Source organism: Apaloderma vittatum, unplaced genomic scaffold (genome assembly GCF_000703405.1).
Source record: "Apaloderma vittatum isolate BGI_N311 unplaced genomic scaffold, ASM70340v1 scaffold20550, whole genome shotgun sequence".
In the NCBI taxonomy this organism is placed as follows: Eukaryota; Metazoa; Chordata; class Aves; order Trogoniformes; family Trogonidae; genus Apaloderma; species Apaloderma vittatum.
In genome coordinates, this window is record NW_009695316.1 from 1 (window position 1) to 19,208 (window position 19,208).

At 39.5% G+C, this 19,208-nt stretch overlaps 1 protein-coding gene across 1 annotated transcript in view; it reads left to right on the plus strand.

Annotated features, from left to right (window-relative positions):
• The first annotated feature begins 1,850 nt into the window (after positions 1-1,850).
• Positions 1,851-19,208, plus strand: part of DENND5A (DENN/MADD domain containing 5A) — a 50,827-nt gene continuing 33,469 nt past the window's right edge. Inside the window, exons 1-5 of the mRNA XM_009870981.1 lie at positions 1,851-1,961; positions 9,494-9,554; positions 12,482-12,553; positions 13,102-13,211; positions 13,905-14,565. Of these exons, the coding sequence (XP_009869283.1) occupies positions 1,851-1,961; positions 9,494-9,554; positions 12,482-12,553; positions 13,102-13,211; positions 13,905-14,565 (1,015 nt within the window). The remainder of the gene's footprint in view (positions 1,962-9,493; positions 9,555-12,481; positions 12,554-13,101; positions 13,212-13,904; positions 14,566-19,208) is intronic.

Below are 19,208 nucleotides of genomic sequence, written 5' to 3' on the forward strand. Positions count from 1 at the left end.
GCTCTGGGACGTTTTGAGACCCCTAATCTTAATTAATCAGATTTTGGAGAGAAAGCAAAACGCTTTTTGCTTGTCCTGTGTTACGTTTTGTGGTACCATGGCATGAAACTGTCTTCCAGCAGTATCTAAGAAGAAATTGGTTTAAGTAATTACTCTGTTAGACGAGAGTGTTCGCACCAAATATACAGCTAAACCATAGCAATCTGTCCCGCAACGCTGTGTCAAACCTGTGGTTTAAAGGTTAAAATTATAAAAATTGGTTTTGCCAACAGTTTTTTTTACAGCTTTAGCTTTACTGTCCTGGCTTCAGCTAAATTAGGTAGTTGCTTAGCATCTTTAACTGTTCAGAATATAGGAATGCAGTGGAGAAAGCCTGACCTAACATCCATATTGATTTTGTGTACTTGGGCCCAGAACTTGGCCAATGAAATGTTCTTTCTGTATTTTTTTAATTAATTAGCTTGCTTTTATAAGATGTCCTGAAGATTGCTTCAGATCATTATATTTAAACCCACACACATGCTAAATGAACACTTGTTTCTTATAGAGTGAAATGTGTTATTAGACCTGACTTCTTACTTTGAACTCTACTAAACTTTAACTGTGATGGAAACTTTCTTTCTTTTTTCATGACTTTGGACAAAACCTCATATGCCCCTCAAGCTGAGCAGTACCTTACCCTAAAACAATTCATGTTTATCTGATATTAAAATAACTGTAGACTACAGTTGGAGACTTGAAGAGTGAATACAGCATAATGATCTGCTCTATGATGGCACTTTAAATTACCTAATCAATTTAATTTAAGAAATCCAAGAGAACAAAATACAGTACAATTTAATTGAAGGATTTGTGAGGTTCCACAGATTTTTCTTAATTAAATCACAAGTGAACAAAGTTTCTGGATTGAAAACATTTTCTGATGTTAATTTCGTTATTCATTTACTGTGTATCTGTTTGTGTAACGTAGTGCAAGGCACATTCAGTAATACTCCCTGCTCTCGATAGCATCATGAATAACTCTCCTCACATAATTAAATTTAAAACAGCAGTGTATTACTTTAAACCAGTGGAAGACATTAGGACCTTTTAAAAAATACTCCGAGTGCCCAGGCCTGAAAGCTGGAGCATGATGTTCTTTCTGTTTTTGCTTTCCTGGTCAAGGACTACATCTGTAGTATGTAAAACTGTACCATGTAATACATCTTGGGCTCTGCTGTTCCACCATGATACAGTAGTGGTGTTGCTTATGACAAGGTGTGAGTTTTTAGGGGGAGGGAATAGATTTTAGTATATATGGGGAGACTGATTTTTGCATGAGAAAAGGATTTTAACAAAGAGGGGAAGGGAAACAAGGGTCAGAAGGATGAATTTACGATAACTTCACGGCATATGAGCTGGCTGGAATTCCAGTGCATTTTCTTGAGTTTGTTGTGTTATTAATAATGCATGGTCATGTGACGGATAATGCTTTCAAATTGTGTCTTAGGCTATAGCCTCCTCCGGTGCCCACGGATATAAATGGAAAGGGCCTCTGTTGATTTCATCAGGTTTTTGTTAAAGCTTTGAAACACTTTGTGTTTCCTGGAAGGCTTTCTTGGTTGAATGAAAGGGTTATTGTTCACGGGTTTGTGGGTTTTTTCCCCTCCTTCTTATTTCTGCGCTAAAAAATAGGTGCTGAATCCTTGTACTGTTGAACCAATTTGCTCTGTAAGCGTCCGTTGTCGGAGGAGAGGTGCCGGCCCTTCAGCCGCAGCCGGTGGGTGCCGGGGTGGGGAGCCGGCTCCTTCTCCAGCCAGCGAAGCGGGACACAACGGGGCTCGGCTGCGTCAGGGGTGGCCGGGCGGAGCATGATGTCATCGCCACCCCACCGCCGCAGGGAACGGGCGGCCGCTGCAGGGGCCTCCAGGGATGCTGTCGGCAGACTTTGTTCTCGCCGAGCTAATGAAACTGTGTTTCAGGTATTCGGCCATAATATTGATGATGCAGCATTTTCTGCAGCCTTATAAATGAAACATAAAATCATGAATTGATGCTCAGTCTAGTTACTTCTCTTGAAGAGACACCCCTGATAGTGTTTTTCCTTTGTAAGTTAGAAGCTTACTAAATAACACAGCTGTAACACTTCTTCCTTAAGAAGTTGGCTGATTGGTTGCGGTGTGTGTGTATGTGTGTATATATATGTTTGCTTTCTTTTAATATAGTGAGAAATACTGTGTATAGGACTTGGTAGTTAGCATGGGTTAAAGATAGCACGCACTCTATTGCTAGGGGCTTTTTATCCCTAAATCCAAGTGATCTGGTCATCTGGACATCCTTTCTTGTTCTGATAATCATGTTCCCACTGGGTGACCTGTTAAAGCAGATACAAAAAAAATTACTAGGTGGTGGTAAAACAAAACAAACAAACAAAAACCCCAACAGTGTATCAAGCTTAAGCTCTGCCAGCTCTCTTAAGCCTTTCCTCATATGAGAGATGCTGCAGACCCTTAAATTGTCTTTGTGGCCCTTCACTGGACTCCCTCCGCCATGTCCATGTCTGTCTCGTACTGAGGAGTGCAGGGCTTGGGTTGTCTGACTGTACTTTGGAAAGGTAAAGGGAATGAATGTCGTGCCTCATCTCATGTTGGAGTCCTTTATCTGTTGAGTTAGATGTGATCTGAATGATGGTGGAAATACTTGCACTGTATGGAACTGTTGGAGTTTTTGTACTGGTAGTAGTACCAACAGTTGCTGCAGAAGTGAATGGCATTAGTGGTATCCATTGCTTGATTTTTCCAAAGGCAAGTGTCCTGTGATTTTGGGGTTTTGATTTTGGTAGGGTTTTTTTTGTTGTTGTTGATTTGTTTTGTTCTGTTTAGATTTTTTTCCTATTTTTCTCTCTTTGTCCCTAATCTGGATGGTATTGTTGCAGGCTGCCCACAGCTCCCTAATGGTGTGCCTCTTCCCTTGGGGATTCATTCTGAGACTGAAAGGCAGGTTTTTCAGTTTCCTTGCTTCTCCAGCGTTGCTAACCAAGGTGTTAACTCTGCGGGGGGCTCTCCAGCAGCACCCAGGCTGAGACCACACACTGTTTTCACACAGGTCACTGTGGACAGGCAGTAGATAGCAACAACTTTTGGCTGGACTTACATTGGCACATGTGAAACATTTTAATCCAGATAATAGTTTATTTCACTCCTCCCTACCCCCTCTATCTTTTCCCAAGAAGCTGGAGCTGTTTGCCATGTTTGAGTGCCAAAAAGATCTTTTGTCTCTTTGGGAACTGAGGCAGACGTGCTAGGGTAGCTGATATGTAGAATAAAGAATGGGAGAGCTGATGTAAGTGGGAAGCAGCTGTACTTGGTTGAACTACGTTTGAAGCTACGGTTTATTGCGTGGTGTTTCTATAATGCCTATTTTGTGATTATCATAGTTGTATTTTAGGCTAAACTGAGCTGTGTGCTTTACAGACTCATCCCCTCAAAACTCCCAAAACTCTTAATTCTTCCACTCTTCAGTATTCAGTTAAAAATTCAGCTTATTTGGAAGGCTCTTGGGTAAGGTGTGGGGGAGGAGAAAGATTACAGGCTCTTGATTTGAGAGTAGACTGAAGATGCTGAAACAGTGTCTGAAGAATTAAAGTTTACAATTCTGTTTTTTGAAGCCTTTTAATAAAGCCATGGAAATGTTACGTTATTAAATCAAGGCATTCAAAGATGGATTAATTTGACTTTTTTTTCCTTTGGATTTTTTTGTGTTGTTTTGTTATCTTCGCAGGTTGTTTTGCAAGACAGAGAGTACACGACGAGAACACCTTAAATGAATTATTTGGAAAATACTGAAATTTTTAAATAGTAAACCAATTTTTTCCCCTTTTAGTAAACCACTTTTTTTCCCCTTCAAATTATTGATCCTCTAGTTACAAAACACTGCAACTGTTTTTATCTGCCTTTTGACTTAGTGGTGTCCTACTTGAGTATTCTTGGTAATGACTTCTCATACTTATCTTTTGAATTCCCTCTGACCTGCAGGGGTCATGTAGCAGAAAAAATGCACATAAAGTGACAGTGTCAGAAGCAATTTCTTACTGTTGCATGTTGTGCAGTAATTATTCTCTCTGAATTTCTTGACAGCCCTTTCACATTTGTTGTTTGTAGTCAAGTTTGCAGCATACTGGTATATTAACCCTGGGAGGCTTAAAATATTATTGCGCAAAGAAATTATCAAGTATCATAACACAAAGTGATGGATGATGAAGAATTTACTTTGAGTGCTTCTGCTCAAGGCTTGTCTCTTAGTTTTTCCAGGAAAATGCTACTTTGCTTACAGTCTGATGGGCAAGAGAATTTTAGTTCCAAACTGTCCTGTAGAAGTGCAGAGTATTGCCTTTTTTGTTTTTTTTGTTTTGTTTTTACTTGTATGATCAGGTTTCATGGCAGCCCAGGCCAATTTAACTGTAGGATGTTGTGGTCTCCATTTCCCTGTCTTTACTGCGGTCTTGTGCTCCTGCGTCCTTCCCTTACATGAGGACTAGTGAGGCCTGTAGGGTGTCATTGAGTGTAGCAGGTTCTCGGGAACCCCAGGACTTGGAGTGAGGAAAGAGGTCGGTAATGCACAGGCATTGATTAAGTTGACGTAGGTGCCCTGAAGCACAGCTTCACAGTTCTTCAGACTGACCTCCCTGTGAGTGATCTGCAGAGCGCTGGCCTGACCTCTCAGTGGTTTGCGATGCAGAGAACACAAGTTACTTCTGCTCTGTGCGGTTGCTTTAACGTCGCAGTGTTCATGTGTCCCCTGGAAGCGTGCTCAGGACCCGTGGAGTAACTAGCAGCCTTGAGAATGGGTGCCATTTCACAGGGGAGGCCTTATCAACAGGGCCTGAGCTTGGCTCAAAAAATGAAGGAATCTGGACGTAACCACTGAGTGAGGTGAATCGAGTGTTCTTTTGATAAGTCATTCCACAATAGTCCCAAATCTATTATGTGTGGGTAACAAAGTGTGCTCTGGGAAGTATTGGTGTGTTTATGGATGGGTGATATTTGGTTTTTAATTGTGTATGTGGTTTTTTGTTGTTTTTTTTTAATGTTTCCTTCATGTAAAGTCTTCCACAGTTAAAACTAGATACAACATAAGGCTTTGCTTTCCTCAAGCCTGACCAGGGAGAGGATTTAACCCATAATCTCGGTTCTAGGAAACGACAAGCCGTCGTCTTCGTTTATGACTTTGAACGAAGGGATGATATGCAGTTCTAAGTGGTTAACTTGAGCCTGTGACTTGTGTTTTAAGATTTTTTTAAGCCTAAATAAAAGTACTGGAGTTCATTTTCCCTGTTCTAATCAGATCTTTGAATTTTTGTTTTCAATAACACTTGTCCTTGTGCTTTTTCATAGATGTATTTCCATTAGTCCTCAGAACTGGAGGTGGGGGGTAATGGGAGCAGGAAAAGTGGGGACATTTAACTGGATGGGACATGTCGCTGTAAAGGGAGACCTGCAGTGGTTCAGGAGGGTTGCCTGAGATCATCTGTGCTGCTGTTCGCTCAGGCTTTCCTGAAGCAGCCACATTGGGTCTGCCAGTCTTAGATGGGCATAAACCCAGCTGATTTCTATATTAAATATGCTTAAAATAAGCTTGACTTCACTTTTGTTTTGTATTTCTAGTACATGTAAAAGAATTGTGTTCTATTCTGAAGATAAGCCACCCTTTTCCTCACTTAGTGTCTTCTGTTGCATCTATTTCAGATCTATTGTGTAATGAAAATGCCCCTCACTAACCCCTGTGGCTGAGAACACGCCTGTCATTGTAATTTTGCATGGTGTTTCTGTTGTTTAGTTGGAAACAGACCTAAATATCTTTCTGTAAGTCTTTTTGCTGTGGGCAAAGCAGCAAAGTAGTTTAATAAAACTGTTCTGTGTTTAAGAACATTTCCTTGAAAATTATGCCAGGCAGTCTTGATTAAAATACATTGTGTCCATCTGCCTTCCTGTGTTACATGCAAAATAGCATTAAAAAAGGAAAAAAAAAAGGTTTAGGATGCTCTTAAAGATGCTGGGGACTTTTGAGGGGTTTTTCTTGTTTGTTTTTTAAAAAGATACCTTAGATTCTTGATGGTTTCCTCTGCCACTTCCCTGTCCCATGTCTTCCCGCCTGCATTGAAACAGTACCAGAAAAACAAAAACAAAAGCTTTTGGTTTCCTGACCTTACAGTCACAGATTGCAGATGGTCTTGGCTGGTTTTCTGTGGTGCTTTAAATTCATTGTTGCAGCATTTGAAACTATTCCAGAGTGTGCATGGCGATACGTTTTGTTATCAGCTAGATGAATGCGGAAACTTAAATGATGAATGGGTATCTGTTAACTCTTAAATTTTCATATGCCACAGTGGGCTTGGAAGAATTTATGCTACTGAAGCAATGGATGATCAAGAGATTATTTGTATCCAGTAGAATTTACACTAAATATCCAGTTAGTGAAATAAACTCTTGTTTTTTATTTCAGTTCACAGTGAGGTTCTTCGTGTTACAATTCTTGAGATGTTACAATCCTTGAATTCTGGAGAGCAAAAGAAAATGAGAAAACAACAGGATCTTTTACAGTTGACAGGTTGCAGTTAACTTGCCTCTTTGTCCTTCTCACCTTTTAGTGACTGCAGTGGGAAGAATTGTATTGTTCAAACTGTGTGCTGAAAGGAATGTGTTCTCATAGGATAAGGGATTGTTACCAGCAAGTTCGGGTTCCCTAGATGGCAAACAGGCCCCCCCAAAAAAAATTAGTAAAAATTTGAGCCTTTCTGGTTATTTTCTTCATCTTCTCTCTACTTCTTCTGAAGAAAGCTTTTCACCTTTTGCAGATGAAGGATGGCGGTCTGCCCCGCATGGAGTGCACTTGCACTTAAGATAGATACCGAAGGAGAGGGCAGGGTGTCCATAACACATATTTGCAACTTTGTTTTAGAAAGCAGAAAGGGGAAAGTGGAGCAGTAACTTGCATAAAGAAGTTACTTAGAGGAAGTGTCAGGTGTGAAAATCTGGCACAAATCCAGTGGAATGACGGAGGCTGTAGGAGGCTGTAGGCGGTGAACGAAACATCACATTCCTTAGGGGCAGTGACTGAAGCCTCTGATTCCAGTTGCTGAACAGCAGTGCTGCAGTAAGTGAAAGTGATCCTGAAGATTTTCTCGTACGGATAACCTTTAAAACACTTGAAAAACTGTTCAAGCCCCAATTCCAGTAACAAATTAACTGGTCTAACTACCACCTCAGCTTGCGCCTATGCCAGGAGGTCTTGCCGACAGAGGCAAGAGGGGACAGACGTGCAGGACAGAGGGTTTATGTATTTCAGGATAAAAAGGAAGGATTCTTTTTTGTGTGTTTCTGAGGAAGAGATTTGCTGGGCAAGGGAGTCCTCTCGAATGAGAAATACGTGCAGTTCTGCTTAAGAAGGAGGAACTGGAAGGAAGGAAACAAGTCATAATCTGAAGGCATTTGTCCATTGATGGGGTGACTGTTTGCTTGCAGATTTGGCAGCTGCAGCTTTTCTTGAATAGTGCTTTTTATTCCAAGAATTCTTGTTTAATGAATTTCTCACTTGAGTTTGCCAAACTTTGAATGTTGGTTTCCTACATTATAGAGGTGCTTGGGTTTTTTTTCAGTTATATATGGTTTAGTATTTTTTAAACAAGAAATCAGAGAAATTTACTGTTTTGTTTTTAAAATAAACTTTGGCTAATTATTAGGATATTAACATTCATTTTAATGGCAGCAGGGATTGCATGTACAGCCTCTGTGTGCCAAAAGACTCCTGTAAGAGTGTCTTTAGGTGGAGAATATAAAGTTAGTGTTTTGTTTGCATGCTATGTAATTTTTTATTTGAAGATGCTATGTATACCACAAATGTACACCAGGACTGACTGAATTAAATTAATAACAGGCTGTATCACAAGATTTTAAAGAAAGAAACTGCTTGGCAGGGTAAAACTAACAAACTGCTTAATCAGAATCAGTAGAACTTTCTGGATGTCTTTGTTTTGTTATTATTTTGAGCAGATGAACAAATGAAGGTGGCAGTATAAACAATTCTTTAAAATCAGTGTTGTGTGACCGTTTAGTTATTTCATCAGACACTTTTTCTGGTGACTTGGTTAGCTTCTCACTTTTTCTTTATTGTCGTAGAGGAAAAATTGAGCTAGACTGTCTCTGAAATAGCTACTCGAAGACTCTTTTCTAGCTAGTATGCAGGGAGGAGTTCCTGTACTGTTTGTAGTCCTGCATAATTTTTAGATTTGCAGCACTGTAGTCACTCTTTAAAAACTAAACCCAAACAATGAATTGACAGCATAATGGCTGTGATTTAGTTTTAATAAATTTTGTTTGCAAAGTATCCAGGACTTTTTTAAGTCAAGTTTGCCCTTTCTAATTAAGGACAACTTAAGCCACACGGTACTGTTCTGTACTAGGTAGAACTTTACTGCGTGAGTGGAAACTTTTCATGGCAGGGTGTTGGTTACAGAGAATGATTGATTCATGTATTGAAGAGAGAAAATATCCAGTGTTAGAAGCGTACTTGCAAAGAAACAAACTGCTCAGAAGGGAAAATTGAATTGTTACAATCATGTAGAAGTTTTCCTGGGAATTTGCATTAGAAATTTGCAAGCTACCCATTGAGATTTGTGTTGCTTCTGCTGCTATAAGCTACCTGAGAGGATGTGTGTGATTGGCAGACATAGCTTGAATTTACTATGCATGTGTTAGGAGGTTTCAGTACAGGTCTGGTTTATTTCGTGATTACATGTGAAGGTTTTGCAGGAAATATGTTACTACGTAACATGGTTATATGCAGCTAAGAATAGTGTCAGCAGCCATAAATTGCACTCCCTCATGCTTAGGGTTTTGAACAGAACTTTAGAAATGGCATAGCCAAAAAAAAGAAGCGAGTGGAGTAAGAGGTGTGTGTCTGTGGTGGTAGGATTTTAAGTCTGAATTTCCAGTCCTTTAAAAAGGTCTTGTCTTCCTATTTTGTTTTGTTAAGAATTCAAATTTTCATCTTTTTCACTTACAGTAAATGCACAATTTAAACTTGTAATTATTTATGTATTAGAGGGAAGTCATAAGTAGTTGAAACTGCAAGTTGTATAACATAATGGTTTTTCTTATTGCTGTATTGGGATTTTTTTTTTTTCTTCCTGAAGGGGAATATGGAAGGCAATGAATCAGATTTTTCTCGGGGTAAATCAGGAAGGAGCTAAAATTAGACCTCTGGAATTCAGTCTTTTTATTCCCTCTCAAGGCTGAGGAAAGCTTGGTAGATAGGGTTTGGCAGGTGACAGAATTATAGAATGCTTTAGTTCATTCTGGTTTCTGCGACTTTTTTTTCTTTCCTCTGCATAATCTTGCATAAAAGTGAGGTCAATGGTATGTATAGTTTCGTGCAGATACTTCCAAAGCTATGCCGTCCTGCACAGGTTGGAAACTCCGTGTAGTATCTCTGAGTTTGTATGTCTAATTTGCATCAGACGAAGACACGGATACACCTGTCTTCTGCTCCCAGGTTGAGCAGCAAGAAAAGTAATACAGGTAAGAGCAGGGAGGAGCATAAAAATGAGAGCCAGAGGGATTGCCAGCATGCACACTGCAAGTCTGTGTTGTGCTGTGGCTTGTGTTCAGTGTTAGGTGACTCGGTAAGGTAATAATAAAATGAGGTGTAGTTACTGGTTCAAGTGTAGGACACTTGGAGTGCATGCATTAACTGTTCTTCATGTAGTTGGAATTAGGAAGTCCAAACTGCAGACACGTAGGCCAGCATCGTCTAAGGTGGTATAAATAACGTTAGAAGTTGAAGTTCGTCGGGCTTTACAGTTCCATACGCTGCTCCAGATGACTGTGGGAGCTTCAATGCAGCTGTGGAAAGGGGCTCGGTTTAACTACATGTGTCATCTCTTTGGGTCATCTTGAGCAGGTTTGTAGTTTCTTTTATGCATGGAATACAGTCCTTCGAGTGCAGTTTACTGAAGAGATGTGAGAGGGAGTGGTTGGAGAATTAACTGCCTCTTTATGCAAGACTTAATCCAATCAGTACTGAGAGTAACTCTTATCTGAGACGGCTGTAAGCCACTTGTAGAGTGGTTTGGATTGAAAGGACTGTTAAAGATCAACTCATTCCAACCCCCTGCCATGGGCAGGGACACCTTACGCTAGACCAGGTGGCCCAAAGCCCCATCCAGCCTTCAGTGCTTCCAGGGAGGGGGTATCCACAGCTTCTCTGGGCAGAAGAAGAGCTGGTCCAAGCCACAATCTTGGTGGGCAGTGTCCTGGAGTGGCACATCACTTTTCTGTTCCTTGGGTTGAAATTCCCAGATGCTGTTGGTGAGCTATCATTGGTGAGCTATCACTTACTGTACTACAAGCATGAAAGTTCTAACAAGAAGGGATGGCTAAAGATGGAAGACTGTGCTGCCCTGAAAATGCAGAAGGGTGGCTCTAGAAAAGTAATATGGAGGCACGCTGGCAAGAGCAGTGTTTGCACAACAGCTGAATTGTTTGATGAATTAGAGGAAGGTGTGTAAGCGTTGCCTTATGTTTCTGCCCGGATCGGGACTCCCTGGGTTTTCAGAAATCAATTTCAGTATTTCCATTAAATTATAGACATACTTCAGGTCTAAAAATTTGGTTTCATTTTGTCTATTTTTTATCAGAAGGGAAGAGCAACAGCATGTATTTCGCAATATTAATCATCTTAATGAAAGGGTTTTGAAGTCACAGTTTTTATTTCCAAAATATGCATGACCTTGCACATAACTGAACTCTGTGATTGTGGTGTGTGGTTTCCAAGTTCAGGAGAAATTTGGCCTTCAGATCTTTTCTCCTTTATATGCATGTGGCAGGAAAAAAAGAAACCAAACCAGGAACACAATAGCTCAGGAAATGTCGAGTTTTTTTGTCAGTTACCTAACAGTTGACATTACATCATCTCCACAGATGTAAATATAGAAAATAGTAGGTGTGTTAAATCTCCTGAGTTATTTTTAAAACCTCTTTGTAGAGAACTCTATTTTGGGAGACTGGAAATTTCTTCAGATGTTTATTTTCCTCTTTTAAGATTAGTTTTAGCTCTTGTGGAAGTGACGTTACGTTTTCTGTCATTGACTCTGCTCTTCCCCAAGATGACTGTATTTCAGTCAAGTTGTATTCTGTTTTGTCCTAACTGTTCCTCTCTGTAAATATAGTTCAGATTTCCTCAAATAGGCTTTTTTTTTCCTCCTGAACAATGATATTACTGAACAAAGTGATAAATAATGTAGCTGAGTGGTTTTGAATGAAAATCATCTGAGCCACTGTTTTTTCAGACAAACAGGAAAAACAATCTCTCCTTTAATTTCAGTGCTAAAAACCAGAGGATTAGCGAAATAGAAGTGACTATTTTGAGACCTGTCCTAGGTCCTGATTCAGGATAAGTTGCCCAATTGAAGTAATATTTAAGACTTAGTTTAAACAAAATTCAGAGTTATATGACTGCTCAGCTGTCAAAGGACTTCTTAAGCATTCCATGGGAACAGAGTTTTATTTGGTGTAATGTGTTTGTTAGGTTCTTTGTTGTCTGTAGGCAGTGTTGTAACTATCTCTGTGTGTGGCTACTTTATGGAAATAAATGTATGAAATAAAGATTCTAAGTTGACTCAGAAATGGAACTTTAAATATTACTAGAAAAATACAGAAAAAACTCAACCGATTCTGAAATCAATTTGCATTGCCACGTAATTGCTGCATGTAAGAAAACAAGGGACGAGTTGAAGTGTGTTTTCTCTTTTGCAGGTGTTGCTGAAATAGTTTAATTTAAATAAAATGTATGATTTCATGCAATTGTGCCTGATTGTTAGTGCAGCTGTGAACAGCTGCATGCTTATTTAGATAATTACATTCTAGTAAAATAACTATGCTTATTTTAAGGAACGCAGTTGTACAGATATTTTTTAAAAAAGCAACTACGCTTATTCAGAAGATTTACTGCAGAAAGTTCTGTGCTGTCACACTGAACAGTCATTCTCTAGAGGAAATATGAGAGCTTATAAAGAAGACTGCATTGGCCAGTCTAGTGTGTGGATAGTATCTGTGAAAAGTTAGACCATTCATGTAGTGCTAAAGGTCTTGATATGGTCTTGTCCTTGGGGTGAGTTTCATCATCTGCTCTTTGGGAGTATTTTATAGTTTAACATGTAAAACTTAACAAGCATCTGATTGCTGTTGCTGCATCGGTGTTCTGGCTGCACATGCAGGAACTATGAGCTTCTGTTACATAGCAATCATCTCCTTCGAGAAGTACATACCTGAAATGAGAAATTTTTATAGTTGTATATCTATAAAAAGCATATTAGAAGTGTAGACTATTTATTATGCATGCTAATTCTGTGTAGAATACTTGTGTATTTTTACTGGTATGTGTTAGCTAAGTAATTAGTCGACAGTACGAAGTTTATAATGCAGTGTTGTTTTTATTTGTTATATAGCTTTATGCCAGTATATACAGGCCTCTAAAGCCCGAGATGGTGCCAGCCGTTTCATTTCAAGTGCAACAGAAGGTAAAGGAAAAAGCGTGGGGAAAAAAATCGCACAATTTCTTGTTCGTCTGATACCCTGTCTTCATGGGCATTTGTGTGGTTCTTGATCTTTTAACCTTCTAGACTCTCTCTTCACAGCTAACTTCTTGTAGTAGACGACGGATACTCTTTTTTCCTAAACCTTGACGAAGAAATTAAGTGATGCCACTTGTATATCTTAAACTTGCATCACCTTTGCATCTTGTCTATTTGTGCTTTTCTTCAGTAACAATGTGTCTGAAGAGTAGCTTGGAGAATTGCTGTCATTACCAGTATCTCAAAATAGTCACACTTAAAGAAAAGCACAGATACTTTATGACATAGAAATGTTACAATGCTAATCCTTGCTAATATCCACAATCTGATAGTTGTATGCTAACTAACTGTCTTGCACTTTCTGTTTCTCTTAAAAGGAGTGTGTGCTTAATTCACTTATCCTCGCATCTCCTCACTGATGTCCTGCTTTTTGGCCTTGTTTGAGCTTAAAAAGGGAATGAAATACTTACTTCTGTATTTTTCTTTCACTGCAGGGGAAAACTTTGAACAGACTCCGCTAAGACGCACATTTAAATCCAAAGTTCTTGCTCGCTATCCTGAGAATGTTGAATGGAACCCTTTTGACCAGGATGCAGTGGGAATGGTCAGTATCACTTCATATCTTTTGTTTTTAAAACTAAAACCTACCTTAACAGTTGAAAACATTTGTCTGTGGGTTTTTTTTGACAAAAAATGTGAAGTCTATCATAGATGGGAAATAATCATTGATTTATCTAAATTGTGCAGGCTCAAAAGGCCTTTTCATTTGATTGGGTTATTGTTTAAAGGAAATTAAGTTAAAACTTTTATGCCATAAGTCCCTGGGAGAGTTTTTTTTATTCTTTTACAACTTTTTTTTCTGCATTCTAGAGAATTATTAGAGAACTAGATTAGTCGTCAATTAATGAATCTTCCTTATGCATGATTTTTCTGTTCTGTGGAATGTGGTGCAGTTTCTTCATTTAGACAAGAAAAAGGTACTTTTCTCTGTCAGACTTCCAGTTTTAGTGACCAAAATACTTCCTTTGTCTGAGTTTGAATTTTGTTATTTTATTCCCATTGAGGTAGGTAACAAAATAGTTATGAGTTTCAATAAAAACTGCATGCAGGACTTTTAATATATTCCTTTAGTTTTTCTGATTTACATACATATTACTGTATTGTAATAGAATTTAAAGTGAAATGCAATGGCAGTCTGTGGATTGTGAAACCTATTTTCACCAATGCTTCTGTGAAGGCAGGAGGAGAGAAAAGTGTGTTTTAATGGTTATTATCTCACATCCTCCCTTTTTTGTAGCTGTGTATGCCTAAAGGGCTTGCTTTCAAGACACAAGCAGATTCCAGAGAACCTCAGTTCCACTCTTTTATTATCACTCGTGAAGATGGCTCACGGACATTTGGATTTTCTCTCACGTTTTTTGAGGAAGTTACTAGCAAGCAGATCTGCAGTGCGATGCAGACGTTGTATCACATGCACAATGCTGAATATGACATTCTTCATACTCCACCCACAAATGACAAAGATAGCTGCAGCAGCACTGGAGACTGCAATGGCACTTCTGTTTCAAAGCTACAGCGTTTTAACTCCTATGACATCAGCAGAGACACGCTCTATGTCTCAAAGTGTATTTGTCTCATTACTCCAATGTCTTTCATGAAAGCTTGTAAGAAAGTCCTAGAACAACTTCACCAAGCAGTGACTTCACCTCAGCCACCACCTCTACCTTTAGAAAGCTACATCTACAATATTCTCTATGAGGTTCCTCTTCCTCCAGCAGGAAGGTCGTTAAAATTTTCGGGTGTTTATGGACCAATTATCTGCCAGAGGCCAAGCACCAGCGAACTACCATTATTTGATTTTCCAGTTAAAGAAGTTTTTGAATTGCTTGGAGTAGAAAATGTGGTTCAACTCTTTACCTGTGCCCTCTTGGAATTTCAGATACTACTTTATTCACAGCGTGAGTACTTGGTTTTTGTTTTCTTATCTTGTTCTGGCACAAGGCGTTTTCTTGAATTTTAAAAAACATGCAAATTAAAGTGACATTAGCCTGCTAATGCGGTCAGAGTGAGCTATGTGCAGGCTTTAATGTAAATAAAAGAACTGGAGGTGCAAAGAAAGAGTTACATTGGCTCCTGTTTTTAGACACTTAAACTTAAAACTCTGGGCTTTCACATAATCTCCTGTATTCATAGACTGACTGTATTTTTGCCTCTGGAAACGTGGTGCCCTTGGATAGAATAGTATGCTTTCCCCCATGTTTCTGTCTAGCCGCTTAGCTGAATTCCCTCCAATCTCTGCCAGATTATGTGTACGTTTTGAGAAGATACATAGTTAATTATCTAGGGTTCTGAGGAAGAATTAATGATGCAAATATAATTTTCTCTTTGAGTACCTAAAGTCACATTTTAGTTGTTACTCTGAAGTAAAATTACTTGGAAAAAAGGTTTTGTTTGATTGAATTTTAAATCCCAAATCTCTGTTAAGGTATTGAAACAGTTATTGCTGAAGTCACATAGATAAATAAAGCTTGCGTTGAAGAGGATAGGCAGCAACTAAGCTGCAATAGCATCTGTTTATCAATTACTAAGTAGTGTGGTAGTGATATCCGTTTTCTGTGATGGAATTTGTGAACACTGTGCTTCTTACTTTGCATCCTGTTACTCTAACGCAGAGTTTATGGAGTTATGCCAAAAGATAATTTTTCTAATTTTTTTTTCCCCCAAGCTGCCTAACATTAGTCCAAACCCACCCATCCGTAATGGTGTGTTTTGAAGTAGACAGACTGCATTTTGAACACTGTTTTTAGTAATTGTAGGGAAGCCTTGAAGACTCCAAGACAAATCCAGAGAGTCCATGGTATTACTGAGAGCTTTTTTCGATATTTTTTTTCTATTGAGCTGTCACTGAAATATGTAGAATACAAGTGGTAACAATTTATAAAATATACCCTGCAGTTATTAGCAACATTCTTTTATTAGCATGAAATAGATGTTTGTGTGTTGCAATATGTGCATGGACTAAAGCCAAAGATGGATTTTGTGTGTATGGTTAAGATGATTAAAAGTATATAATGGCATCAGGGCATTATGTCACAGTTTTTGCATTGTATAGACACTGTTAGCTACTGGAGAAAAACTATATACTAATTCAAACACAGTCAAAAAAACTTACTGTGCTTCACAGTGGTTACTCTCTTGCATTTAAAAAAAAAAAATGCTTTGCTTATCATTCATAGGAAATCCAGAAATACTTGCCTAGCAGACAAACATCTTGTGTGGTTTCTCCAGAAATGGACTAGGTGCTTATAAGTTTGAGATTTAGAACGTTTGATTATGTGGGTATCTGTCCTACCAGCTGAAGATTCAAACCCAGCTCTTCCAGTTGGGCCGTAGCCTCCCGTGCTGCCAACACGTGTGCCTGGGCGACTGGCAGCGCTGCAAGTAAAGCTACGCGCCCATCGCCGTGCTCCAACTGCATTCTCTGGTCTCTTTTCAGGCCATCACCTTATGAGCATTCTCTTCTCCTGGGCTGGAACTCAGCTCGCTTCTGGACTAGTCTTCTGTATTCTGGGTTGTCTTTCCAAGTCATATTAATAGGTTCTGCTTCTTTTCTTGGGCGCTTTCCAAGTGTCTGATGAGTGGCTAACTGAAGAAGCTTAAAATAGCTCTGGAGCTTTAGAGTTTCTTGTCTGCATACACAGACATACAGAATTTGAAGAGATCCTTGCAGCTGAGGGCCTGTGGGCCTGACTCTTTAGGACACTTTAGGCCTGGCTCTTTAGGACACCACAGTTCCCCCAGCCCACCCCAAGCTTTGTCTGAGTTGGGCTAGGCTTAAGGACGCGGCTTCTCTATCAAGTTCTCACCTGTAGTTTCTGACTGAAAAGTTGTCTTTCGGTAGAAAAAGAATTTGCTATTTGTTTGCTGATGTATGGCCCACAGTTTTGGTGAGCCAGTTGTCACAGTGCCTTCTCAGTGATAGTAGCCACACTTCTTTTAAATGTGGCTGAAGTATTTTCTTAGGGATCTAATTTCTGACAGCGAGGAATCTGAAGCTGCTCCTAGCGCTGAGCCAGTGCCAAGAAACTCTGGCAAAGAGACAGTGGTGCAGGAGGCCTTCAGTAGTGCTCTCACCAGATTATCCTTCGGGAGCTGTTTGCATTCCTGAACTTTATTTTGCTACTGTATATGTGAAATGGACTTATTCCTTATCCGTGTAGAGCACCTAGAGCTCTTGTGAGAAGTGTGCACTGAGTTAAGACAGCTGTGAAATCTGCTTCAAGGTGATTTCCTAAACAGCTAAAAACAATAAATGGAGAAGTGTGATCTTGAACAAGTTTTCTGTGTATTTGCCGTCTGCGGACATTTTTAAGTACAAATAAAGGCTTTTTTTCTGCTTTTGAATCAGTCCTCCCCATCTTTGTTTTACTTGCCTGAAATTGTATTCACTGTGGAGATTTAAAGCATTAGTTTTATTTCTTTGTATTAGTCCTGTGTTGCCCAACTTTTTTTATGCCTTTGATCTTATTTATTTATTTATTTTTACAGATCATGTCTAGATACAGATAAATACTAATGTAAATAACTTCATGCATGATTTAAGGAATAATCTGTTTTACCTACAGTAATTGGTTAGAAGAACATATCAGCCTTTTTCTGTGTTCTTAAGTGACCAGTTAAAGTTCAAAAGCAGTGGATCTTCTCTTCCTTGCACAGTGATCAGTTAAGTACTTTCCAATCTAACAGGGCAGTATTGGTATGTCATTTTTCCCTGCCAGTGGCCTTGTTCTATAGAAGACTGAAAGACTCAAGAAAACATGTATGTTATTTTGATTAATGTTTGCAGGCTTCTTGCCTTTTACCAACAGCTGCTGACATGCATGAGCCCTGCCGAGTGTAGTCATTGTTAACCTGCGCGCTGCGACCGTGCAGCCAAGTACTTGGAACTGGCTTAAGCCACGTGGGTATTTGGGGTCGGAGAGCTGCTTTTGCAGGTGACTTAATTGCAGGAGGTAGCTGCTGAGTGGATAGAAATTGTAAGTTATTGATGTTACTTTGTAATTGATATGAAAAGCTAATACTAAAGTTAGCTTAATGACAGAGGGAGAAATTGTATTTAAATTAGCCAGCAGGATTAGACAAGGAGGAGTTTGTGTAGTAGAAAGACACTGTTTCTATTCTGAGACTTGTTCTTTCAAATAAACAAGCTGAATAGGAACCAGCTGGAATGTTTGTATATCTGTGGCTACATTTAAAGTTCCTTTTAAAGCTGAAGAAAATAGGGTATGGAATGGATTCTTCTTCCCAAAGCTTATCATTAATTCATCGCTTCTTCACAGACAGGCTGTGATTAAAGTTGCAAACCGATAAGTAATTGTGTAGGCAGAAGCTGGTGTCCAGGCTGGATGAGGGGAGTGCTGCTGGTAGACGTTCCCCAGTGTGTTTCAGTCCAAGTTAGCTTTTGGGAAAAACTTTAAACTATTTAAGGTATTCTTGCTGGTTTTGATTAAAGGCTCCTTCAGGCACAGTAGACTGCAGTGAAGCGGTAACATTTTCCACCAGCAGAGTTTGATCTGAAAATAAAAGTCAAAAGCCTGGATTGCAGAATCTTATGACTGGTGTTAGCAAAACCTGCACTGAGTTCCTCTTGGGTTATGGGAATCTTCGCATACCTGAAACTCTACAACTTTGTTGTCAAAGCTAGTCATGAATGCCAGAAACTGAATTTCTTGGCCTTCTGCTGTCTGAAGTCTGAGTTGAGGATGGCTAAAGGACAGAATTAAAGCCATAGCCTTAGAAAGTGCACAGTTAAGCTGGACTTTTCTCCAGTGCATTTGTTTAGAACAAGTGTTATTTTTCTGGTTTTCATCTGCACTCTGCAACAGCGTGCAACAGCTTCAGAAGCCTCGACACTTCAACCTCTGCATTCATGCGTCTTACCAATTTCATAGCATCTGTAGCTTTAGGAACGTGTTAGGAGGAGATGTGCATATTCCACAGCCCAAAGAACATGTGAAGGATGCTGCTTTTTTTTCCTTTGTTTTTTTCCTCCCCGCCCCCCCCCTTTCTGATTTCTCCACTTTTCTGGCTGCAATTGGATATTGTTGCAGAACCATGAAAATAGCATCGTATGTTTCCAGTTTGTACTATATTTATAGCTTGGCTGTAGTTGGGAATTGTCTTAATCTTGTGAGCTTGTTTTGTACTTTTCAGCCTGGCAGCCTGAAAGCAATCTGAATGTTGCAGTGGTTGTATTAGACCACATGCTTTGAGTTGATCTGGTGTTGCTGTCTCCTTTATGGTGCATAGATATAAAAATCTATTGAGGATGCTTCTGTAGTATGAAAAGGAGGGGAAGGTGTTGGCCCAGCGTACTGTAATGTTGACTGCTCTAGCCACCAGCTGATGAATAAAAAGATACGAAGAGGAGGCTGAGGGGGGATTACAGTTACTTGAAAGGACGTTGTAGAGAGGTTGGTGCTGGTCTCTTCTCACAGGTCATTAGGGACAGAACCAGGGGGAATGGTTGCAAGTTGCAAAAGGGCAGGTTTAGGCTGGACATTAGGAAGAAATTCTTCACGGAAAGAGAGGTCAGACGCTG